This window comes from Uloborus diversus, chromosome 6, assembly GCF_026930045.1.
Source record: "Uloborus diversus isolate 005 chromosome 6, Udiv.v.3.1, whole genome shotgun sequence".
NCBI lineage: Eukaryota > Metazoa > Arthropoda > Arachnida > Araneae > Uloboridae > Uloborus > Uloborus diversus.
The window spans coordinates 117,335,224-117,362,070 of NC_072736.1; the positions used below are offsets into that span (position 1 = coordinate 117,335,224).

Sequence of the window (26,847 nt, forward strand, 5' to 3'; positions counted from 1 at the left end):
ATTTATTTATGCTTTCTACAATGTTGCTTTATATGTTTAAAAAAAGTTTCTGTCTTTACTGGTATTCAACTTTAATATTTATTCCAAAAAAAGTAAAATCACTAGGAAATGAACATAATTGGTCTCTAAAACTTAGGCATTGCAGAAAAGATTGCAAAAAGGAGAAAAGATTCCGAAACATGGATCTAGAATCTACATCCCCAATGAAGTTCAAAATTAAGGTTCAGAATTGAAATTTAGTCCAGCAAGGCATAAGTTGAGTTGATCAAATTTTTTAAATGTCTGTGAGCAAAATTTTACTAATGTCATTAATATTTTTGCACAAAGAAACTGTGGCTAAACGGTAATAATCTAGTTCTAGATAAATAAATGCATAACATTTTTCTTCCATGTATTAACACAAATTACTCAACACTTACTTTCAAAACTACATGCAACAACAAATAAAAACAATAATAAAAATATGTTTTATTTTTGGTTTTACATATTTACAGTATGTAGTTTTACGATTATTTCTTCCTTCTGTACCTAAAAGAAAAAACATAGATGTCATTTATGGTATAATAAAAATGAAAGAAACAAACTAAAAAAAAAAAATTTGTAATTGATTTCTTGATTGGTTACATAAATGGAGATTTATCATAAAATTTCATGCATCTAACAAAAATGTTTCAATTAAAAAAGTATTATTATTTAGAAAGAAAAGCTGAATATCACGTTCAATTTTGTAGAACTTGTAATATTACTGTAATCCATTTAAAACTAAGTATACTGGGATACATTATGTTCTGCGTCACCAGTTTTTCGATGATTTTTTGTTCGGTAGACCCCTTGCACAACTTTTGCTTTTTTTTTTCTTTTGTCAATCCCCTACCTAGGGCTAACGAGTCATGGTGGTCTGATTGGTAAGGCGTTAGAGTCATGACTGGAGAATCCAGGTTCGATGCCAGCCAATCAAAGGTCTCTCGTGTTCGCCTATGATCACACGCGAGCACATTCAACACTCACAAAGTCTTCCAATCAAAATCAATACCCCTGGGGGCACTGGATCAGGTATTGCTTGGTTCCTAGTCTGGATTTTAAAAAACAGAGCCATCTTCCAGTTTCCATCCAACCACGCGTGGTAGAAGATATGGAGTGCCCTGGAGTAGCCCTAAGTGTATTGCGACCTAAGGCTAGTTCCTAATTTAGTCAGACAGAATATTTACACCTGAGCATTCCAAAACAGAGAATCAAGTGGTAAAATTGCACAGGGCTTTCTAATTTCATCAGATAAAAGCAGAAAATATTAAAATTTCAAGGGACAAACCAGAAATTTACCAAACAGAGCAAAAGTTTACAATGAAGCTTTTGGAATGTTCTCTCAATATCAAAATTTTAAACAGTAACTTTAAACACATTTTTGACAGCTGGTTATGAGACTCGGTTTGGTAATGTTGACTCTGGAGTGGAAAATTAAAAGCAGAAAACAAGTAACTTTTCTTTCATCTTTTCATTAAATTAAAATAGCTTAAAATGCAAATCTGATAAGAATATTACAAGAACATGAAAAATAATGATTTGTACACATCACAGGTGTGACCGTATGTTCACATGAAGCATAAATATAATGCCGTATAAATCATTAGTTTTTAAGTACAACCAAACTTTTCTGAGAGTTGATTCTAAAAATTCTGTAGCATGATGGTTTCTTAAATTCGAATACATAAAAATTTAAAACCAAAGTTCAAAATTCTGGGAAAAAGTACAAATCTTTACTAATAATAAAGCTGAAATTCTGTGCGTCTGGAGCTCTGCTGCATACATAGCGCACATAGACCGTTCGGTTGATTTTCATTAAATTTGGTACAAAATTAGTTCGTAGCATAAAAGTGAGTAACTTGAAGCGATTTTTCGAAGCTTTGATTTTGTTCTTTCTCTATTCGAATTTTAAGAACATTTTACAGAGCAAATTATCATAACATAAACGAACAAATTATCATAACATGGATGAGCAAATTACCATAAATTGGCCTAGCAAATTACCATAATGTGGGCGAGCAATTAACATAGCAAATCGGCGAGAAATTCATCATCCATTATCTGATAATATCCAGCCGAATGAAATGACCTTTTAATTTTCTACTATGGGCAAAGCCGTGCGGGTACCACTAGTATATGCATAAAAATGTTTCATTTGTGCATAGCAACAAATAAGTATTATTTAAGAACACTATAGGACTAATAAATAGAATGTAAATTTTAGTGCTAATTTGCTTGTATGACTTACAGGCTCGTGAACCTTTATTGGCACCTGATGCACTCTCAATTTCTTCTTTTGAGAGTATGGACCCCTTACAGACTGAAGTGGATCCCTGTGGGTCCAAGTAAACCACTTTGGGAACCACTGTGTTATGCAAATAAAGAAGCTTACCTGCTTTTTGATTTGAATTTTTTGGATGGATTTTTCTTCATCTTCATTTTGTTTAGTTTTTCCATTTTATCATGATGAGTTGCTCTAAAAATAAAATTATACATTTTAATCTAGCATACTACTTTTCAAACATATAAGCACACAAATAATTTTAAATTGAAACTCGAGAAGCAAACAGGTATCTGGCAAAAGTGAACATTTGGCAATAACTTGTAAACAAATGATAACGGGCCATTTTACAGTATTTATGTCAAAATACAGAGTCTGCCACATGAAATTTTTTTTTGCGATGACAATTTTAATTTACTGTTTGATAAAGATAAAATTTTATTTTGAGTTAGTCCTTCCAACACACAAACTCAAAGTAAAACAATGTGCAAATCAAACAGTAAATTAAATAGTTATGGCAAAAAAAGTGTCATGTTGCAAACTCTATATTTGGACAAAATACTGTGAAATGGCCCTAAAGCTGCCAATTCCTCCGATTCTCTTGGCGGGCACCCGAATTTTGATGTCTTTTCCTGAACTCCCTAATGAAGTAAATATCTCCTAAATTTTTACCAAAACAACAAAATTTCCCATCAAAATGATTTTTTAGAGATTATAATTTTTTGAAAAATCCGTACAGTAATATGTTTGTGATCACAAAAAGGAAAGCTTTTGAAACATGACAATGGCATGTATATTTCTGATTTTTTTTTAAACACATTTATTTCACAAAAAACATTGTAAAGTGCTCTAAATTTTTCTCTGAACTGATTTGTTATCTGCTGTAAGGAATCTTTGAAGAATTTAAAAAAAATGAACTTAAAAGAGAAAAGAAACTTATGCCTCTTTAAGAAGTTTTTTTCAAACCTGAAATAAAAATAGTAATATTCATTTCCATATTTTGGATCCTACCGGCTTTCCGAATGCTGAATTTCAGGCCCTGCACAAGTTCATTTTTAGAAATTAATACTAAGGTTTTAAATGTCCCTTTATCACTGAACTTTGGTCATTAAATTCATTCAAACCCTCCGTAATTTTACTCTTAAGTCTCCAGAATTTTCATATTTCAATGTTGGGGCAATTCATTAACTATGGAAGGGTCCTGAGGGGGAGGGGGTTGGAAAATTTTCTACATACCCTTACTTCGGGGTTACCCCATTCTTATATAATATTTTTTAAGTCAATATTTTATATTAGAAATCATGCAGTCAAATTGTTTGGCAGGTATCATATTTCACTTGCGTCTGGAAGGTAAAAAATGTATTAGGTTGAGCTGTGTTTTACTTGTTTTACAGAGAATGAATAGTGTAAATTATAATAAACGAATCACGCTAATTATAGCATGTTTTACTTTTATTTAGTATCGCATCATATACAAAAAAAAAAAAAAATTGAAAAAACATTCAATCTAGATCCCAACTTTTTAGTAAGTATTTCTTACACAAAAAAGTTTTTAAAAATAATTTAATAATAGTGAATTTAATGACAATTCCATTGATGTAGACTCATTATTTTAATATTTTGAAAAATGAAATTGAATCTTACATAAGAATAGGGGGGAGGGGTTTGAAAAATCTTACGTATCCTTATATGGGGGTAGGGGCAGGGTCAAAAATTGCCAAAATCACTCTTACATAATTAATGAATGGTCCTTTAGCAGCTATAAAATGATAGAAGAAACTCTCATCTGTTCTGTTGCAAAAGATGATAATTGTAGCTGTGGAAGGTGCTGGGATGCAGCATGATTTAGAAAAACTTTTCAACGAAAGCCTACCTAGGGTTTTATATTTTCAGCCCTTTCACACAAAACTCAAAAAAGTTCACTTAATCCCTACTTTGCTACTCCCTTTCTCGATTTTAATGACTTTTCACAGACACAAAGATGCAACTAAGGTTTCTTTCAAGATGAAAAAAATACTCCTCGACTTTTTTAAGGAAGTAAAACTCATTTTGAAGGAGTGAAAAGTATGAAAACTGTAAAGATTATAATAGGGATTGGCTCTAAAAAAATTCAAGTATCTATGGATGAAGTAGAAGATGACAAGGAAAGAAGAGCTATATAACATTTTTTGGCATTTAGAATGCTTGATATTTTGTATTGGAAAAAATATCAAAACATTCGAAAGTAACAATTAAAAAATTTTAACTTGTTTTATCCATTTTCAAATACAGTTGAACTCTCTTAATACGATCACGCTTAATACGAAATCAAGGCTAAAACGAACATTTTGTTCGTTAAGCTTCGTTTGCTATCTAATTAGGTTAAAAATTTCACGTATAATACGTACATAAAATTAAAATTCTCGACTAAGACGAAAAAAATTTACTTTTTACTCTTTACTTAAAATGTTTGTGATTAAATGCTGTAATTTTTTCTTTAGAATTTATTCATTATTTCAATAGGTAGTAAAAGTCCCATTGTGCATCGAGAAGAAAATATTGAATATTTTGTATAGAAAATAAAGCCCGTTCATTTGTTTACTTGTGGACATTTCAATTTACTTGGAGAAAAGTGTTTATCTTCCATTGTGGATAACAACCTATTCCGCAATTGTCGATTATCATCTTCCTTTTTCAGTTTAAAAAAAAACATTCATTTATAAGAAATAAGTGATTTTTTTTTTTTTTTTTTTTTTGTGAATGTACTAATGGTTAGGTTAGATTTCATTATTAGTAATATTTCTTACGTATAGGTAAGCATTTCTTCAATTTCTCACAGTATCACTCATTCACGGTTGTTACAAATAACGGTTAATACGAACGAATTCGTGAATTTTTGACATTTCGTACTAACCGAGCTCAAATGTATTTATTTAAAATACAAAAGTGAAAAAACAATTGACTAATTTTTTGAAGGGTATTTGCACAAAATACCTTTGTGTGAAAGTATATTCAGTGCACAAAATACACTTGCTGAGGTTTTAAAACTATCTCTGGGCATAATATTAAAAATTCTGGCTTAACAGAATATTTTTTTCTGAAAAATTTATTAAGGATTGGTTGAGTATTAAAAATATTTCTCTTTAAAAATTCCAAGTGAAAAAAACAAGAAAATTCTTTCAAAAAATTTCTTATATTTTTAAATATATTATTGAGCAATAAAAAGTGGTGTAATACTAAAAGAACTCAAAGGATTTGAAAACTTTTGAAATTTATATTGAGAGGGGGGGAGATAAGTTGGAAGAAGATTGCCAAGATGATAGAAGTCAAAACATTGATCAGAACAGAAAATTTTACTCACTCATATCTGAATTGCTTTACAGAGCTTCTACTTGAATCAGCTAATTCTTTCTCAAATGATTTTTTCTTAAACATTTTATCTAGATAAAATAAATATACACACAAATAAATAAATATAGAAATGAAAACAGTTGGGAAAATGAGATAAATTTTAATTTTATATACAATTTAAATAAAATGAACTGCGACAAATAAAAAAAGTGTCAAAAGTGAGATACGCAAGATTAATTGTAGATATGTATGATTTAACGGAGAATAAAAAGGAAAAAATTATTTTAACAGTACTTTAAATGTTTTATGTGTGAATAAGAAATATCATTCATAACAGAATATTGATAATAATAAATGAAATTAACTAAAACAATCCAAAAAAAATAATACCTTCACATTTTTATAATTTGTTCACACTGCATAAATAAATCCACATCTCATTGTTTAAAGTGATTTTTTTTCTTTTTTTTTTGTGTTCATTTTGCAATATTTACATGAATGATACTTAAGAATTTGTATGAGAGAATAATTTCATAAGTGAATTGATTATTTCAGAAAGGACTTAAGCCCTACAGAAATCCATTGGACTCTTACACCCTTTCTGAAATAATTGATTCAAGTAACAAGAGTCATTCAGACCGTCCATGTTACTTGACTTTTAACAGGTTAAATAATTAAGAATAAAGTTAGTAATTTTAAGTCCTATAGGATGTGACAATAATGAATAAAATGTTAAGCCTAAAAGCAATGAACAGAATGAGTATACACTAAGTAAAGAGTACTTTTCCACTTTGTTATCTTGGTATAAGAACCAAGGAGGCTTCATTAGTTATTAAATGGACAGTTGGATGAAAATTTATAATTTTTTATTTTTTTTAGCACATTTAGGAACACTTATCAAATGCTTTGTAATATACATATTGGACAAAAAATTTAATTTTACTGAAAAATGCTAATGGTTAAACAAAAAAGACATTTTTCTTTTTTATATTAATAACAAATTCAATCTAGACAGTTTGCACTTTAAAAAGTGCACTAGTTTTAATTAATTGAATTAATAAATTAGTTTTTAGCTAAAAATGAAAAGTTGCAGAAAACAGATATCCAGTATTTCAAGTTATAGAATGTTCAAATTGTAACATATTTTTTGAGAAAAGTCCTGTATGCAAATTACAATATTTAAAGAATTTATTTAATGGCTGCTCATGAATCAAAACATAAACTTTGACATAATTATGTTTTCAAATTCAACACTTTAATTAGCTTTGGTAAAAATCAGACTAATAAAAGTTAAATAGTTATGAAACATGGAAGTTCATTACATTCATACTGTTGCTGTTACAAATGTTTCTTGGAAGACCGAAGCCTTTTTTACAAAACAAATGGTAATTAAAGTAGAAAGAAACGGCTCTTGGGCTCCATAAAATTAAGAGTCTGACTGTTGCACCAAAACAATGGATGGCCACATTATCTATCACCACCTCTACAACTTAAGCACAGCTCCAAAGCAGAGACAAAATCTCCCAATAACATGAACCCATAACAACTGATAGAAACTGATAACAGGACCTTCAGCCTGGCATATTTAACAAGCATGCACCATGAAAACCTCAAATATTGAGTCGTCTGACGTCCAATCAATGAGGCTATCCATGGCCTAAGGTTTTTAATTAAATAAATTTCTATATTTTAATTTCATTCTTAACTAGCTGCACTGCCCAGTGTTGCACTGTCTACCTCAAAAATAACAGTTGTGCCCATTGACTCATGTTTAGCAATCAGGGAAAAAAAAATTCCCGTCAATGTGTAGAAAACAGAAATTTTCTAACTTAAAATTGAAATTTAGAACTTTTTTAGATTTTTTTAAATCCCAAAATCATTTTTATATATTAACCAGCATCAGGCCTAATCTTTCCATGCTGACATGGCCGCTACAATGATGATTGTTAGTTAGATGAAAATTTCAGAGAAATATTTAAATACTTAGACTAAAAGTAATTCTAAAACTAATATACATCCACTGAACAGAATTTTGCCAATCTATTGTGTTCCATTAAACCTATTAAAACTGGCAGAAAACTCAGTTGATATTTTTTTAAAAACATGAAAACTAAAACCATTATTGTTTTCAAATATATATATATATAAAAAATTTCACTCAGTTTCAACAAATAACTATGATTACAAAACAACAATATTATATAAAAAAAGACAACCTTTTTTTTTATTATTATTCTTCATGAAAATATAGTCTGCTAGGAATTAGAAATTCAAAATTTTTCAATTTCAATTCCATGATCAGAAACCGTAGACGATAACTCAAAAATGAAAATAAGTCTTGTTTTAGAATATGAAATCAACTTAAAATGAAGAATTAGGGGGTGTTCTAGTTATCCCCCGAACTTCAGGTAAAGTTCATATTGCACAGCTTTTTTAAATGCTGCAAAAATTGAACAAATATGATTTTTTTCTGATGAGATATTTACAAATCAATGATTTTCCATAAAATAGGAACAAAAACTTTTGCATATTTTTTGCTTGAAAAAATATGCAAAGAGTAGCCTATGTTCTGTTCTGCATCTCTAACAATGTTCATATAAAAGTTCATGATGATCGGTTGAGTAGTTAAGGCATGAAAGAATTAGACAAACAAAACAAACTTACTTTTGTATCTATAATATTAGTAAGAATGTCATTAGGTATTTCAGAAAAAAATAAATAAAATAAATAAGTAAAAAAATAAATTAAACAAGATAAAACAAAATAATAGTTAGTTCACTTAATAAAAATGAAATATTAAAAGGTGAACATTTAAGTTTTAACAAAGACATGCTAACTTAAAAACAAAGCAAATATTTTTAAATTGTAAAATAAAGTTATTGAAATAAATACTTTTCTTCCTCTTTTTTGATCCATCATCTTCTGTAATTGCTCGGATACGTTGAGGTTTTTGAGCTCTTTTGGCCAGTCTAGCTTGATATTGGGCAGCTTTCTCCAACTCCACAGACATACGGTCTTCAGTCTAAAAGAGTTGAAAAAATAACTACTTAAGTTTAAAATAAAGGTAAATATTTGTAAAAAAAAGGAAGACTGTCATTAACACAGTTGTCTTTAATCATAAATCAGTTTTGTCTAAAGATTAACTACAATTTCTGATTCATTAAAATATATGTTCTTGACGGTAACACTAACTCTAATACATACAAACCTGTTTTTTTTCTTTTCCCCCTTCTTTTTTAAACTTGTAATTATTTGCTATGTTATGTTATATCGCACACCTAGTACAACACTGCCACATCTGCAAAAACTACTTTTAGTGAAAAATCAATTCAAATGTAATATGCCTTAGCTTTAATTCTCATAATAACAGGACACATCTCAAAAATAAGGGATTTTTTTTTTTTTTTTAATGCACCAGGACATGCATATATCCCAAAATCGAAAATTTTTGACTTGTGGCAGTGTTGTGCAATATGTGTGCTTATTTTATAAAAAATAGGATTAATCCAGATAAGGATTTTACAAGTAGTTTTGTTTTGGAAGATGCTTTAAAAAAAATTTATTAATGTTATTAAGTGAGCATATTTCATAATTAATAAACTACACAGCAATCCTAAAAAGAAGGGAATACATCAAAAAGTTAAGTTTTTATACAGAGCTTCATACTAATAGTTGTCTTGCATCCCTTTAACAACTTTTTATCCTAGCCAATAAAATTTTAAATATTTATTCTCATTTTTGTCTAATGTTTGTTCTGTACTCGTTGTCAAAGGTACTGTACTAAAATATAAAAATACCCACCAAAATAAAAAAAAAATCCATAAAGATTAAGAAAACTTTTTCAGTCAGAAAATTTTTTTTAAAAAAAGAAAAAGTTAAAATTTTTACATTTGACCTTAAAAAAATATCTGGCAACTCTGCCACTGCCTTTGAACATTCAAAAAAATCCCCCAGTGCAAGCCAATTGTAAGGGGGGGGGGGGAAACAGAATGAAATTAGCAAACTGGAAGAGACAAGAGAAAATAAAAAAAAATTCACATAGTAAAAATGGGACGATAGGTATTGCTATTTACAGAAAAATATTTTTTAAGCAATTGATTCAAATCAAAATTATATTTTCAAAACATTTTTGGCAGTTCAGTTTTCAACCTTCCCCGGTCCGCCAGTTGCTATGACACTCATATTAACATCTTCAATCTTACATCAAAATTATCTCCTAGTAATTTGTTCAGTTAGGGGAAAAAAGGCAAGCAATAAACAAAAACAAAATTACTCACTGTTGGTTTTGTTCCTTTCTTCTTTTTAGCCTTTGGATCGCCAAGACGGAGTGCAACTGCAAAGAATTGATAAGAAAAATTTTAGGCAGAAATACATACCCCCCCCCCCCTCAATTAACTGCCATATTTCAAGATGCATGTTCAAAACTAAAGCATGAACGTAAATGCAAAAATTTGCAGGTACGTTTTGGGATCACAATGAAACCTTTACGTGATCAAAAAAAGAGACCCATGCTCATTCTGCTGGGAAGAATAAAGAACTTCGTAAAAGCGGTGAACAAAGATGGCTTTCCAATACCTTAGAAGGTAATTCCCAAGATACATTGAAGCTAAGGTTAAGGAGAGAATTTTTAACGGCGCTTCAAACACACACAATTATGAAGAACACTGTTTTTGATAAAATTTTGGAGAGGAAGAGAAAAACAGCTTGTAAACCTTTAAAGGTGTGTTACAATTATTTCCAAGCAGCAGAGAAGTCGAGAATTAAAAATAGTTAGCCAAATAACTCCTAAAGAAATTCTGTGATGTTTGATGCAATATAAGTCTTTGAAATTCCGTTTCCTCTACTCCCAAAGGATATTTTTCTTAAAACCTATGGAGCTATGAGCAATGAACATGAGAAAAGGTTTCACCAAGATATCTCTGCAATGGATAGCAGATATCATGGGTCAATGTAAAGTATTATTTCACTAATTAAAATCAGGATGCAGACAAAAAGTTCTTTTTTGTTGAGTATTTAATTCATTTTTGTATAAAATTATCATTTCTCTTGTGGGAGGGGGGGGGGGGATTTTTGTTCTGTACTAAATATAGTGTTTTTTTAGGGAAGGAACAAAATCCAGGAAAAAGTTCTCTGATAATTCCCTGATTTAGCTCCAAAAAAATCCTTGGTTTTGTAATTGTGGCTATCACACATATCTGGAAGAAAAAAAAACATATTATATAGCATACCCGGCATTTTTGCAAGAAACACGTGCAGTAGATTTTAGTCCGAAAATAAGAGGAGAATCAGGAGAATCAGAAGATTTTTTAATCAGGAAACAAGAGAGAAAACAGTAAGATTAGCATTCCAAACACTAGACTTTTTTAAGTAAATTTTGTTCTGTTCAATATTTAACTTGTGATGATTGAACATGGATCATTCCCCCCCCCCCCCCCAATGAAAGGAAATGTTTACTTTTACTTCAGTTAGAGAGCAATTTTCAAGAACTCCAGAGATTCCATAAAAATTTTAGCACGTGCATTGCTGTGCGAGCACAGCAAGTTGAATATTAATTAACCACAAGTAAAATTATAATAGTTTTCTTCGAATCTAGTTTCCGAAATTTTTCTTCTAAATTTTTAAATTTTTCAAATATGTCTTCGCATTAAATACCCAGGGATGAGCCATCCCTGCTCTTATACTTAGTTTTAAGGAAAAAGTTACCAATTGGTGCAATAAAAATAAAACAATATGTTTTCAAAATATGCTGACAAAAAAGAATTCCTTTACTGATGAGATGGATAGGGATAGATTCAGTTTTTTGACTTGGGAATTTTGTGAAGGGTCTGTTTTAAAAGCACAGCATTTTTTAAAGGGTCTGTAAATGGACCAAATCTTTATTTGAAAAAACCCTTGTACAATAAATGAAGAATTGACAGTTGAATAACCAGTTAAATTTAAATTTGAATTGCATTTATTCCAATTTTTATTTCGCTGTTCTTGAAGAGAGAAAAAGTTACCTTTTTCTTTTTTCCTCTCAGCAGGAGTTTGAAACCAAGATCGTTTAAGGTCATTTTCTTTCTCTCCAGAAACTAACGTCTCAGCTTTCTTGATATTCTTTTCGACCGATTGAAACTCTTTTTCTTCCTTCTCTTCTTTCATTACTCTTGAAAGGTCCCCCTCTAGAGATGTTACTTGCTCTTGATATTTGTTAACAATGTCTAATGAAAAAACGTTACAGCATTTTACAATACAGTTATGCATGTTTTACAAAAATACATATACATACAAATTTTATTATTATTTCAATGAATTACATTAAAAAAAGAAACACTCTAAGTGATTAATTGATAGTTCTCAATTGCAAATTTCAGAAAGTTAAAAAAAAAAAACCTTGACTAAGTATTAATAGAAAATGCATGTCGCAGTGACAAAAAACCAAGCTATTTATATGCGTGTTTTATCTTTATTTACCAAGATAGTCTTAGCAATTTGAAAATTGAGTTTTTAAAAATGCCTTGTTTATTTTATCAAGTTGATTGCTACAAGTGGCATAAGTGTGTCTCAACCATGGGTGCAAGTTTGGTAATGTGCTCAAGACGGAAAATATTTTCAGCCACCCCCCCCTCCCACCCGGCATGCGTGCTAAAGGAAAAATTTATGTGAATAAATGTTGTAGATTTTAACAATGCCAGTTTTTGAATCTGTGTTTAATTTGAATTTTAAGTCTTTAAATTGTAATATTTAAGCGTTTTGATATCGTAATTCATAGCTGCCAACCTCAAGATACAAAAAATAAGAGCACTGAGGGTTAAAATAGGAGCATGAAATCGTGGCCTGCTCTAAACCTTCCTTCTGTACCATAAGTTTCCATAAATTCTAAGCACTTTTTAAATGCTTTTCTGAATTTTCATGTTTGATTTTCAACAAAACTACAACCAAGTTTAAAACAAAATTATTTTACATTAAAAAAGCAACATTACATAGATACATATTGATAAGTTTAAAAAAAAAACATGATTACTGTTTGATTTAATAAAACTGCAATCTTTTTTTAAAAATATGCTTGTATACATATCCTACATACATAAGAACATATTGAAGATCAAAAAACACAATTATTTCTTATACTTGGAAGTAAAGCAACTTCATAGTAAAAGTCAAGACTGAAATTTTGAAAGTGGCCACTAGACTCCAAAAACTTAGTGGCCACCAATGTCGCCAAGTTTTGAAATATAAACTGGAGTGGGGGAGGCAGTTTTTACATTTTCCCTAAAAAAATAATAGATGAATAGGATTTAAAGAGAGATATTCAATACTTCTTTTGCACATGGAAAATTTAAGTTAAAATAGGCTTCTGATTTATTTAAAAAAATAATAATAAAAAAAAAATTTAAAAATAAATAAATGAGAAGTCAGCAGGAACCTTTAATTTAGATGAAATAGTTTCAGTTTATAGCAAAGCCTACAAGGCAATGAGGATCAAATAGATAAAATTTCCCCTTCAAGAAAATTATTAAAAAAAAAAAAAAAAAAAAAAACATAACTTTTTGCCTTTTGTTATTTTTAATAGTTTGCATTGAGACAAACAACTAATTCTGTTTTCGCGAACTTAGGCTATTAATAGTCTTGTCTACTTCATGTTGCAAATGACCAAACATGGCAACAACACAAAAAATTCAATACAATAGATTTTTGAGTTTGTTGCATTAAAGGTAATTATAAATAATTAATCAGCCTTAAAAAAAAAAAAATTTAGACGAAATAGCAAGTTTTTATCACAATAGAGTCTAAACCAATGAGGATAAAATAATATTCTGAAGAAAAAATTTTGCATTTTTCAAGAAAAAAATTTAGAATTTTCCGAAAAAAAAGCCCATTTTGCAATAAACAACTAATTGCATTGCAATAAACAACTAATTCCGATTTTGAAAACTTAGCCACTTAAGAGTCTTGTGTACTAAAATCTTGCAAATGACCAAATATGGCGACTAAGTCAAAAATTCAGATATAAAATTTAGAATTTATTGCATGAAAATAATTTAAAAATAAAAAATCCCCATGAAAATACAATTTAATTGCCAATTTTTGGCACATTCGTGTCCAAAGCAATAAGGATAAAATGAAATTTTAAATGGTATAACTGTTTTCATATTTCTCAATAAAATTATTTAAAATAACCAAAAAAAAAAACATTTTGCAGCACATTTTGCTTTTTTTCATTAGTTTGCAGTTAAAAGAAACACCCAATTCTACTTTGTTTTTGAAAACGAAGGCGCTTATGCATTGTCTACTAACTTCCATCTTGTGAATGACCAAACATGGCGGCTATGTTTTACACGTAGCTGAAATGCTCGATGAAAAAACGACGATCTCCAATCGACGCTCCCCCTCAGTGTTTATCCTGACACTAAGCTTCCAAAGCATCAAATTGTCTTCTCTTTTGTTGAGTTTGTGCACAATTCCTGCCTTCGAGGATAGGGAAAGTTCTTTTTCCTCAAAAATCGAAAAGTGTACAAGCAACGTAAAAAAAAACGGAGTTTTTTGGAAAAAATCGGATTTTCGGAGTACGCAATAAAAATCGGAGAAACTCCGGGAAAAACGGAACACTTGGCAGCTATGGTAATTTCAAAAACCTAAAAACCGCCAATAACGGGGGGTCTGGGAACTCTCCCCCAGAATTGTTTTTAAATTGAAGTCCAAAAAACGCAATGGTAGACCATTTTGGTAACGTTCAGGGAAAGGAGGCTTAGGGACTCTTACATCAATTATTTCAAACTGATAGTCCCAAAATCAATATTGGGCGACCCTCAAAAATAATAGAGAAAGAGGGGGGGGGGCGCTCTAGGCTCTTCCCGAAATTGAAGCTTTAAAAACGAAATTGCACTCCTTTTTTAATACGTTTATATGCACTCCTTTTTTAATACGTTTATATGCTTTTTGAATGCATTATCGAAGGGCTGGAGTTCAGGAACCCTACTTCAGCAATATTTCGAAATTGAAGTTCTAAAAAAGCAATTTTAGGCGATGTTTTAAAAGGAAGGGGTGAAAGCGTTCGCAGCTCCCCGACCTTCAAAAATAATAGAGAAAGAGGGGGGGGGGCGCTCTAGGCTCTTCCCGAAATTGAAGCTTTAAAAACGAAATTGCACTCCTTTTTTAATACGTTTATATGCTTTTTGAATGCATTATCGAAGGGCTAGAGTTCAAGAACCCTACTTCAGCAATATTTCGAAATTGAAGTTCTAAAAAAGCAATTTTAGGCGATGTTTTAAAAGGAAGGGGTAAAAGCATTCGCAGCTCCCCGCCATTAGTTTTTTGCCGATCGTAAATATTTTTATTGCAAGCAATAAGATCGCTTGGGACATAAAGATTTTCACTTTTGCAACATAAATCAGTTCAGAAAGTTTCCCAAGGTAGCGCCAGAAAAGAAGGAAATGTGGGGGAAGGGTATGGGCGACTAATGATAATGGACTGGCACCATTCCCCCATATAGTATTCATTTGAAAAAGAATTCTTTTTTAGATAGCAGGTGGTGAAATTAGCAATAAAAAAACCGCTTCAGTAAAGTAGATATATTTTTTAAACGAGGTACACTTTCCAATATTCATTAATTAAAAAAAGAAATAGGGTAACTGAATCCTTACCCCAGGAAGGGCACCCGAATCACATCCCTCTTAAGGCACTCAAATATAGCCTAAAGTGGCATTCTAAATATTTCAGCATCAAAAAATTTTCGGAAGAGAACTCCCGAACCCCTTCCTCTGAGTTCACCACTAGTGTCCTAAATTTGAATTTTTAAGGATGCAGTTTCTAAATTTTTTTCTAGGAATAGTACCCTTCCTTACCTAAAACATGACTTATGAGAAAGTTTTAATACTTAAAATTTCAGAAACTTTTTGAAAGAAGCTTCCTATACCCTACCCTTAAATCATACAAAGATAGCCCAAAACAAAGTTCTTAAAATTTTAGAAACGGAAATATTTCGGGCTGGGTGACGGAATACCCCCCCCCCCCTCTCATTGTGTTTAATAAAGGCAATGTAAGTTTGTGTTTGAGATTTATTTTTCTATTGAAAGAGCAACTCCCTAAAACTTCAATTTTGAAAATGTTTTGAGAAAGACCCCCCCCCCCCCCCCCCCCCCGTATTCCCTAACTCCTAACTCACTCAAAAATAGCCAAAATAGCCTTTCAATACTTCAGCACGGAGAAATTTCCGGGGGAAAGAGCACCCGAACTCCTTCCCCTAAGATAAATAAATACCTTTGTGCTGAACAGTAAAGTAAGACAAAACAACGTAAGCAGAAGCACAAATTTGTAAATTACAGCAGACACGTGTTTCGGCGTTAGCTACAACATTTTCATGTTAGAACACCAAAACCATCTCTCATAAATTCACCAAAAGTTGCCTAAATTAGTGTTTTTAATACTCCAGTTTTATATTTTTTTAAACCTCCCCCCTCCCCACCTTTACATCATTAAAGACAGCCCAAACCATTTTGACTTTTAAATTTTTAAGAGTTTGCGGAGGAGAAATCCTGAAGCACTCCTAGCTTCAAAAATGGCTTTCAATTCAGTTTTTCAATATTTTATACTGCAGCCCTTGAGTAGCCCCCCCCCCCCCCTAGATTGTCCAAAATATAAACGTTTCAAGACCTCAATATTGTGCGTTAATTTGCGAACTTACCCACTTTGCAATAGCACGGTTTTTCGCAAACTCGTGCTGCCGTTATTTTTCTCGTTTCCTTTCTCTTTCTCCCCCCCCCCCCTATTTCCATTCTAGCGAATGTTGTATTGAATGACATTGGAATTTTGTAATTCCTCAAACTGCAGGAATGGTTGCCCATCGATATTTCAAACCAGCTTGAAATTTCACCCCGATTCTTTCTAAAATTCCCTTTGGATGCCCTTTGTTGTGGTGTAAACATTTCGTATCATCAGCAATCACTCTAAATCGATGATTCAGATTCAACTTGAAGACATTTTAAGAGCGCAGATAATTATCACTTATACGTGTAAAGTTTGTAAAAAAAAACTGCTAATGGAAAAAAAACGAAAGAATAATCGAAAATAGCGAGAGAAAAGGCTAAAATTTCAATTAGAGACGATTATTTTGAAAAATCAGGGAGAATAGTGAGCAACTCCGCTGTCTGCAATGCAGTGAGTTGGAAATAACAGTTTACACATTAAAAAAAAAGTCAAACGGCGTGAGTCTAAAAAGCCACTCCTCCAAAAGCACGTTGCAAACAAAACAAGCCCATGGCGGAAAATCGAGAGAATGTCGATGTAAATTCGTGGTTACAGAACGATCTAGTGGCTAAAGCATATTTTTCAAACACTCAATTTTTCTTTTTTAGTAAAAACTGAAAGAAAATTCATCGAATTTCTTTCCGTCCTGACCTCCGTCTCGGAAATTTTGTCCAAGACGGAAATCCGTCCTGAGACGGAAGGTCTTGCACCCATGGTCTCAACTATGACTTCCACCCGTAGTAGAAAACAGTTTGATCAAAAATTCCCTTCATAAATTATATATTCAATTTGAATTTCAATATTCATCCATATAGGATAAAAGAACTTGTTGAATTGCTGTTGAAAACTTAATAAAAAAATAATTTAAAAGGTAAATGATAAAATTGTACAAAAAATAGAAAAGAATAAAATGGTGTTGAAATTTGCAAAACTTACTTTTCAGCTTATTCTTAACCCATCTTTTGGTGCCTGTGTTTCTCTTTTATTTTACTTTTTAAAATATCTGTTAGTAGTGCAGTGTCAACTCCTAGTAGTTTTACAGAATCAAGAATATTTCTTTAACCACCCTGAGGTTGACCAACCACAGAAGTTAAATCAGCAAAATCTCATCAAGAACCACAAGGTGGTTAAATACTAAGTTTAGTTAACAATTAAATTTATAAATGAAATCTTTAAAAAAGGGGAAAAACTGATTATAAACTTTAAAATCGTCCAAATAATGAAAACTAAATTAGATTAATGTCCATGTTATCTTACAACAGCAGTAAGTGCCGACCCCTGACTCAGCTGCTAGACGCAAATTAGACATAAGTGTCTGACAATAGTAATGTATATTTTTACCAGTCAATTCTTTAAACAAAATTTATTGATATTTATAACACTTTTTTAGATTTTCATTTAGGGGTACCGTTGTTGCATTATTCCATTTAAATGCACTTAAAAAAGGGTCTTTGTAATTCTGAAAATGTTGAAAAACTATGCATTCAGTACAGTAGAACCTCGATTATCTGAAGTAATTGGGACCGAACCTACTTCGGATAATCGAAAACTTCGGATAATCGAGAATTCATCTATAATCATCTAGTTTAATATGTAGAGTCGTCGTTCAACTGTTATGGCTATTTTTACTGTTAAAGAAATTAAAATTATAAATGAAAATTAATTTATTTCTGGAACAAAATTTACAATGGTTTAAATGGAAGTTTCATCTGGTGCAATTTCGCCGTCCTTTGCCGTGCAGCTCTATCCCGAAGTTTTCTTAAAATCATGAGTTCAGAGGAATCACACTGTTCCTGTTGTTCCAACCAAGCAAGACCTTTTGCAAAACTCTCAAATGCATCATTGTTACTTATCTTATTTAATCCAGAATCATTCTCATCTTTATCATCATCATCTTCTTTTGGAGAATTCCGGACTTCTGCTATTAAGTCCTCATCATTGAGCAACTGGAAGCCTGCATCTTCCATGTCACAATTCAACCAATCTGTAATTTCTCTATCACCACAATTTTCAAAGCCTTTCATTGTGCTTAAAACGCTTGAAAACTCGGTAATAAAAAATTTTTTCGCAATGCCAGTAGCATTTTCATCTGTGCCACTTGAAAAATTCCAAATTTTCTCCAACTTCGTCTTAGTGTCGATTGCGGCAAAGATTCCCACGCGTCACTGATCATATAAATGCAGTCTTTGATGTTGATAGTTTTCCAAAACTCAACTATTGAAACTGCACCAGATTCAGAATCTCCTTCAAAAAGTAATTTTCTGATAAACTGCTTTCGGTAACGTCGTTTTAAAGATTCTAAGACTCCCTGATCCATAGGCTGCAGCAGAGATGTTGTATTGGGGGGCAAAAATAAACACCGGATGTTACCAGATTTTAAAGAGTTATGTTCCGGATGAGCTGGACAGTTGTCGAATAACAGATGCGCTCCATTCAAATGTTTTTTTTCTTGCCAAGATTTCACTGCAGGCACGAAAATATCAAAAAACCACTTGGAAAACAAATTGGAATCCATCCAAGCATTTTTTTTTTATTTAAATAGTGTACAGGAAGAGCAGATCTGTTTACATTCTTAAAACATCTCGGATTCTTACTTTTCCCAACAGCTAGTTCAAGCTTGTGGGAACCCGATGCGTTGGAGCAGGCTAAAACAGTGACCCTATCTTTCATTCGTTTCCTTCCGGGAGCAGAAGTTTCATTTACCGCAGCTAAAGTTTTTTCAGGAAGGGCATTCCACTACAGTCCGGTTTCATCGCAGTTATAAATTTGATCTGGGGATAAATTCTCATCTCTTATCAAATCTTCAATCTTTGCAACAAATGAATCAACTACTGCGACATTTCCAGACAATTTTTCCCCCTCGATATTGAGTTGCCTTATACCATGGCGAATTTTGAATTTCTCTAACCAGTCACTACTGGCTTTGAAGTCATCAGAACCACCAAGCTTCGAGTTGAGAATCAAAGCTTTTTCTTGAATCATTGGTCCAGATAGGGGTATTCCTTCACATCTTTTCTGCACAAACCATTTGTACAAAGTCGCATCTAAATCTGTATGATCGGCTAATTTCATTGTTTTTCGGAATTTGGCACCTTTCGTGATATCAAACTCAGCAAAACCCTTTTTAATTTTTTCCGAGTTTCTTTTCATTTCGCTCACGGTTGACATACCAACGTGAAACTCTTTCGCAAGTTTTGTAACAGCTTCACAAGATTCTAGTCTCGTTACAATATCATATTTTTCCTGTATGGTTAATACGATTCTTTTTCTCTTTATGGAAGCCATCATAAAGAAGAAAACATGAGTTTCAAAAATAAGAAAAACAATGCGTTAGTTCTATCAGATCCCCCGGCAGGTCAAAACTACCAACTTCACTGATAGCACTCAAGAAAATTCTGCTCGAAAATGTAGGAGCAGAAAAAGAGAACCCAGAGATTAGCACGAAATTTCCGGGAAATTTCGAATTCTGGCCAGCTGCCCAGCCCAACGCGACAGAGAACAGCAAACGGGTTTTCCTTCTTTTCCCTTTTCCTGGAATAGGTTCACAAAGGATAAGTGACAGAGTGACCTCCCCCTTTTCAAATTCTGCTGCGAAGAAAACTTCTCTGCTCTTGAGATTACAAAAGAGGTGATTCTTTGCACTTGCTTACAATCAGACAGTGCAATAACATTTGATTGTTCTGGGCCTCGGCAGTATGACCTTCCAAATTTCGAAATGACATGTGTTTTTGTTTAGAACAGGAACGCTTGAAAGTAGGGGAGAGTATACTCATACCAAGAATTGAGCTAGTGAGAAGGAGTTCCAAACTATTTATCTGCACTCGTAGTTTGGAAAAAACGGCTGACATGCAAAAGAAATGTGGGGAGAAAAAATTTAAAAATGGATGTTCGTTTAGAGAAAATTTTAGATAATAATAGGAAAAAAAAAGAGAATTGAAACCGACTTCGGTTAACATAGAGTTTCGGTTAATAGAGGTTCGGATAAGAGAGGTTCTACTGTAGTTGCAAGGTTAAATGATAAAATAATAACAACAATAATACCTGGGGGAATGATTCTATGTTTAACTGGATTTTTAGCTTTTTTAACAATTTCCTTTAACAACTTCCTCTCTTTCTCCCCAACCATAGATACGGACCTGAAAGTATAAGAATAACAATTGAAATGACATAAGAAATGAATGCAAGCAGTCAGACATTAATGAAAATATATATAAGCATGTTTTCAACTTAGGTAAGTTCAATAATGCAGTACATTTCAAAGAAAAAGTTTGAAAAGAATAACATATCATTTACTTTCATTACTGATTTCACATAAGATGAAAGTACAACTTAAAAATTTAATTTTTAAGCACTAAAGATTTGTCACTTGCAAAAAAAAAATTTTTTTTTTGTTTTTTCCAAGTTAATCTAGACTAAATTTTCTAATCTCAAACCTCACTGTACAATTAGAAGCTTAGTGCTTGATACATCAGCATGGGCGCCCATATGCATAATTTTAAGGGGTGCAGGGTCAAGTATTTTCTTCAAGGTTTAGCAGGATATTTTCCCCATAGAAACCGATTGCAGTGCAGATTAGACTTATTAAAGTTTGACATTTTTAATACATTATTCATTGTTGGCTAGAGAAGAAATGCTTTTACATTTTTTCAGAGAAAAAAGTACTAAAAGCATGGATGTTCTAATTTCTAAGGGGGGGGGGGTGAGCCCCCACTTACCCTCCTATATGGGCATTCTTGTACATCACCATGAGTGCATACAGTCAACCTACAAGCAATTGTTAAAATCCATAAAAGACATTTGACATACTAATGCCATCAATTTGAGTTATAATTTAAATATTTCATAATTTCATGACATAAACCAACTATACACTGTGTATCAGTACAGCATTTACAGACTTTCAGGGCAGATAGGGTGCAACTAGATGATGAGAAATCACATAGCAATGCATGGTTGGAAATGCTTTCCTGACGTAATAGTGAGGATACAAAACACAAGAAACACAGGGCACAAATAAGAGGAGAAAACATGCTTATTATTTTTAATACAGCATAAATGCTGGTAAGTTTTTGTCTGCATACATGGTAAGTTTTTGTCACTACGTAAACCGAAACATCAGATGACGGGCTTCAGACACGCGGTTTTTGTTGCCGCGCTCACTTTGATGTTCGATCTTCAATTCACCGGAGATGTGAAGCCCAGCGCCATGCATCACCGCCCGGGGTCGTAATTTTGAACACCTATTTTGATGACAATCGTTGGCTCCTTCATGTCTTTTTTTCTTAGTATTTTGCTGTACTAAGGATAGTAAACATGTTTTCTTCGCTTATTCGTGTCGTCCTTTTGGTAATTTGTGTCGTCACTGCCAAACCAGGAAAGCGTTTCTGGTGCTTTCCATTGCTATGTGGTTTCCCATTGTCTAGGTGTACACTATCTGCCCTGAAAGTCTGCAAATGCTGTACTGATACACCTTGTATACTTAGGAATGCAAATGTTCTGTAGGAGCTAAACAGATGTAATATAAGTTTTTGATATTGTTCAACACACTTTTGCAATTATTGAATTAGTTTTGTACTTTGTGGCTATTTTTTTTTTCTTTTTTTCTTTTTTTTTTTGAACACAAATGACACGTAGTTATCCCAGCCAACATCTTTCAGGGCCGTTACAAGAAAAAATACATAAGCACAAACATCTTGAAAACGTGCTGTAGGAAAAATAAGCTTTTTTCCTAAACAAAATAAAACAAACCTTTTTTTAAGTACTTTTATTTTATTGGCATGGAAAATTTTTTTTTAAAGAACTGGAAAGGGGCCGAGAAGGTTTCATTTAAAATAATTTCGAAGAGTAAAAATGGAAAACATAAGTTAAAAGTTGCATGTTTCAACACCACACATACAATTCAGTCATTGTAATAAAAATCTCTTAATAATGATATACCTTCCACTTCTTCCAGCTCGAGCTGTCCTCCCTACTCGATGGATGTAATGTTGAATAGTGCAAGGTAGAGTGAAATTGATAACCTGAAAATAATATACAATCAATTTCTTCGCAATTAATAAAGTTAGTAAAGTCTCACGATTAATTAGTCTCAAAAGTACAGCACAACCTTGTTTATACAGACAAACTGAGACCAAAAACAATTCAGAGAATCAAAAATCCACATTATACGAATAATAAGTTAATAGTATATCTAGAGTTGGGAATGGTCAGAAAAAAAGGAAAGTGGGAGGGAAAAGTAGTTGGTTTTTCTTTTTCCCCACCAAAAGGGCTGAATTTGTATGTGGGAAAAATTACATATTTTCCCGCAAACACAAGTATTTAGGTTCTCCCCCCCCCCCATTTGAATGCTGTTTTAAGTTTGGATAATAAGTATGCTAAGTATCCCTCCCGATAATGAAAGAAAAATAACTTTAAATACTGCAAGCTGTAAAAGATATTTAATTTCCCTATCACCAAAGTATTATTTGCACCTTTCCTCACTAAAACTCAGTGTATATGTTACGGCTAAAGTAAGAATAGCGGGTAAACCTAGCTTTAACCGGTTAAAGCGGGTATTAGCAACGCTTTGCGATTAAAGCACGAAGAGCTTCTGTTTCCCCCTTTAACAGGCTAAAACTGGGTATAACTAACCCGAGTCGGTTAAAGTCCAAAGTGTTCTCAACGCTTCCGCTTTTAGCCGGCTTATACCGGGTCTTACCGATTCGTGAGCAAATTCAGAACATTTTTGTGACGCAGTTTGTTCGTAATGCATATGTGTATTTGCTTCTGCAGACAGAGTTAAAAATGGAGATCGAAAGTATGTTCAAATCAAGTTTCTATGGGAGATTCGAAAAGATTCTTTCTTCTAAGGAAGGCATTAATTCTTTTTATATGAACAATGTACAATATAACCAGTTTATTGAAGACGTGAAAGAAGCTAAGCAATCTGCCAAAAGAACAACGATGCATTATCGTCGTTTGAAGCGCTTTGACATATGTAATGTTGGTGGCATTGATAAACTAAAACATTGATAAGCTCCTGTTTCTACAACAGACCCAGTAATTAAATATTACGTACGAAATGAAGATATGTTTGACATTCTTTATGAAATACATGTCTCCATCGGACATGGTGGAAGAAATAGAATGGTGAATGAAGCTCAAAAAAAAAATACAATAATGTCACTCAGGAAGCTATAATGTTATATCTTCAGCTGTGCAAGTCGTGCCAAATGAAGTTAAAATCTGGTAAAAAAGGTGTTGTGATCAAACCGATTTTATCAAATGAAATGAATAGTTGTTGCCAAGTAGATTTGATTGACATGCAGACAAATCCTGATGGCAATTATAAATTTATTCTCGTATACCAAGATCATCTGACGTGCAGCTTAGATCCTTGAACAGTAAAACTGCTGAAGTGGTCGCTAAAGTGCTGTTGGACATTTTTTGCATATTCGGATCCCCGTCAATTTTGCAGTCCGATAATAGGAGGGAGTTTTCCAACAAAGTGGTTGAAAATTTAAAATCTCTGTAGACAGGATTAAAAATAATACACGGAAACCACGTCACAGTCAAAGCCAAGGTAGAGGGGAAAGAGCAAACCAGGATGTTCAAAATATGCTCATGACCTGGATGAAGGACGAAAATTGTGAAAAATGGTCTGAAGGACTTCGATTTGTTCAGCTAATGAAAAACAGAGCCTACCATGATGGCATAAAACGTTCACCATATAAAGCAATGTTCGGCTGTGATATGAAAGTTGGCTTGAAGTCATCTGGTCTCCCGAATGAAATAATTGATACTGTCCTTAGCGAAGAGCACTTAGAGGAACTGATTAAGAACATGAAAGAAGAACAAAGCCTCAAAGAAACTGAAAGTGAAGAAAAAATGGTATTCAGTGCTGAGCGTGAACTATGCGAAAACATAAATGGATTATGTGATTTATGCTCTAAAAAAGATAACATAATTAATAATAGAAATGAAGCGAAAGCAAACTTAGCAGAACAGGCTAAAAAAATTATATCATAGTCCAATATTAAGTATCCACCTAGCGAAGTTGGTGATAACGTAAGAGTTAAAATTCCTGACGTAGATAGAGGCAGGGGCGACTTTAGAAATATTATTTTAACAGTTCTTGAATGTAATGAGAACGGGTTGTATAAATTGGGTAATGAGAAAGGAACAATTCCTGAAATGTTTTCAAGAAATCAATTTACTGTATGTGAATCCCAATTTGTAAACATTGGGGATGTTTCAGATGAGAACAAATCTTTACGGCAACTTGCAAACCTACAATCAACATCTGGTGGTCAAGGATTCAAAAAATGCCACTGTAAAACAAAATGTGGAACCAAAAAATGTCTGCAAAGCGGTAAATATTTTATGTAACTCTAAATGCCATTCAAGTCCATTCAAGTTTATCTTGTAATAACAAATAGAAGTTAAAAATATCTCTGATTACTTTAATTTGTATTCGTATTAATAACTTAATGTCCTTATTCATCGATTACTTTTAACTTTTATTTTTATTGATAACTTGATTTACTTTTATTTGTGTACTACCTATACCTACACATATAAAAAAACTTAATATATAACTTAATGTCCTTATATATTGATTACATTTTTTTATATTTTATCGATAACTTAATATCTTTATTTACGATTTACTTTCAATTGTGTACTATCTATAACTATAAAAAATTGCTTCATAAAAATTTAAAACGTAACTTCGGACTTTAACCAACTGGTGTTGGTTAGACGCAGTTTTACCCAGTTAAAGCGGGAAACATTAGGAGCTCTTCAAGCTTTAGCCACAAGGCGTTGCTAATCCACACTTTAACCGGTTAAAGCTAGGTTTACCCGCTATTCTTACTTTATCCGTAACATATACACAGGACAGAATTTGTACACCATTACTATCAATAAGTAAAAATGTTTGAGTTAAAATTTTAACGTATTTCCATTTAATGCATGTGTATAGGTTGCACACATAATATGTATTGCAAAAGCACTTATTTTCGGTAATCTTAATTGAGTGAAAGTTGAGATATTGGTGATTTCTTGAGCTGAAAATTTCGTGAATTTTATACATACGGAATCAAAAGTTGAATGAGAAAAAAAATTTATGAGGCTTAAATCTTTGTAATTACTATGGGCTTAGAAAAGTCGTGAAAATTAAAGCCTTGCAAAAATAAGCGCTTTTACATTAAGGGCATGCAACAATTTTTTAAAAAGAAGAATAGAAGAATGAATTATGATTCGACTTATTTGGATAAGTTTAGGTGCTCTGAACAAAGGCTACTAGCAGTTAGAAAACAGAAAGGCTTATATTTTTAATAGTTTAATTTTGATCTAGATTATTCGAAACTCTAGATCAACAAAGGTCGGATAAATACAGTTTTACCATAATACTGGTTAACTGTGAACAAAAATGTAGGGGTAATAATAACAGTAAATTTAGCTACTGTACAACCAGACCTTTGCCTAGTGAGCCTCAGAGGAACAAATCAGAGATTCAATAATGAATGGTAGAAATACTATTCGTTATCTGCAAAACTTCTCCAAACGATTGCCACTGAATTGTTTTGATCATTAAGAAATGTGCTTTATGCTCACATTAGCTGTTAATAATCCTAGTAATCATTCAAATCTACCCTGCAGCGATCATTACATAATTAGTTTTGCAACCTCTAGAGTCAAGTCTGATGTCTTACAAGTTATATAATAACTATATTGAGGTCTTAAAAAAATTTTTAGTAAGCATTTATTAAGAAACAAAATTATAAGCAAAAGGAAAAATAGAGTAAATGCCACTGGAAACTAACAATCAAGACAATATTAAACAAAAGTTTTAGAACATATAGTTTACTAGCAAATGTTTGAAATAAAATAACAATAAATAGCACCATTTGAAGAAAATTAAGTTTCGGCACAATTATTATTTATTTTTTTTTTTTTCATTTTATGAAATTAAAGTTGAAAATTTTATTTAACATTTTCTACATTTTTGATTTAAGGAACTTATAAACATTTCCTTTATGTAACATTGCTTTTTAAATTTTTCACTGAACAAATAAATTTCCATGACAAACAACTACAACGAATGCTTGTCAAACAATTTCACAAAATCAATATAAGTGAAAAGTATACTCACGGTTTTAACTCCAGGTATATCAAGACCTCTGGATGCAACATCAGTGGCAACTAAAACATCAACCTCTTCTTCCTTAAATTTGCGCAATGAGTCCAAACGCTGAGGTTGATTCATGTTTCCATGCAGCTCAGCCACTTTAATGCCCATGAGACCAAGTAAAATATATAACCTGTGAACTTGCATTTTTGTTTGGGCAAAAACCATCACACGATCTTCAAATGTCCTTGAGAGAAGAGCTTGAAACATATCCAGGTTATATAATTAATTTTAAAATATTAAACATTGGCTTGAACATTAGTGTTAATGCAAACATTATACAAAAAAATGAATACAGAAACTGATGAAACCGGTTATC

General features: G+C 32.1%; 1 protein-coding gene across 1 annotated transcript in view; it reads right to left on the reverse strand.

Moving 5' to 3' along the window:
- Positions 1–456: 456 nt before the first annotated feature.
- Positions 457–26,847, reverse strand: part of LOC129223766 (probable ATP-dependent RNA helicase DDX27) — a 57,111-nt gene continuing 30,720 nt past the window's right edge. Inside the window, exons 11-19 of the mRNA XM_054858125.1 lie at positions 26,493–26,728; positions 22,295–22,377; positions 20,399–20,493; positions 11,632–11,832; positions 9,910–9,965; positions 8,525–8,654; positions 5,643–5,721; positions 2,414–2,497; positions 457–528 (exon numbers count right to left, since the gene is read on the reverse strand). Coding sequence (XP_054714100.1) covers positions 510–528; positions 2,414–2,497; positions 5,643–5,721; positions 8,525–8,654; positions 9,910–9,965; positions 11,632–11,832; positions 20,399–20,493; positions 22,295–22,377; positions 26,493–26,728 — 983 coding nt within the window. The 3' untranslated portion in view covers positions 457–509. The remainder of the gene's footprint in view (positions 529–2,413; positions 2,498–5,642; positions 5,722–8,524; positions 8,655–9,909; positions 9,966–11,631; positions 11,833–20,398; positions 20,494–22,294; positions 22,378–26,492; positions 26,729–26,847) is intronic.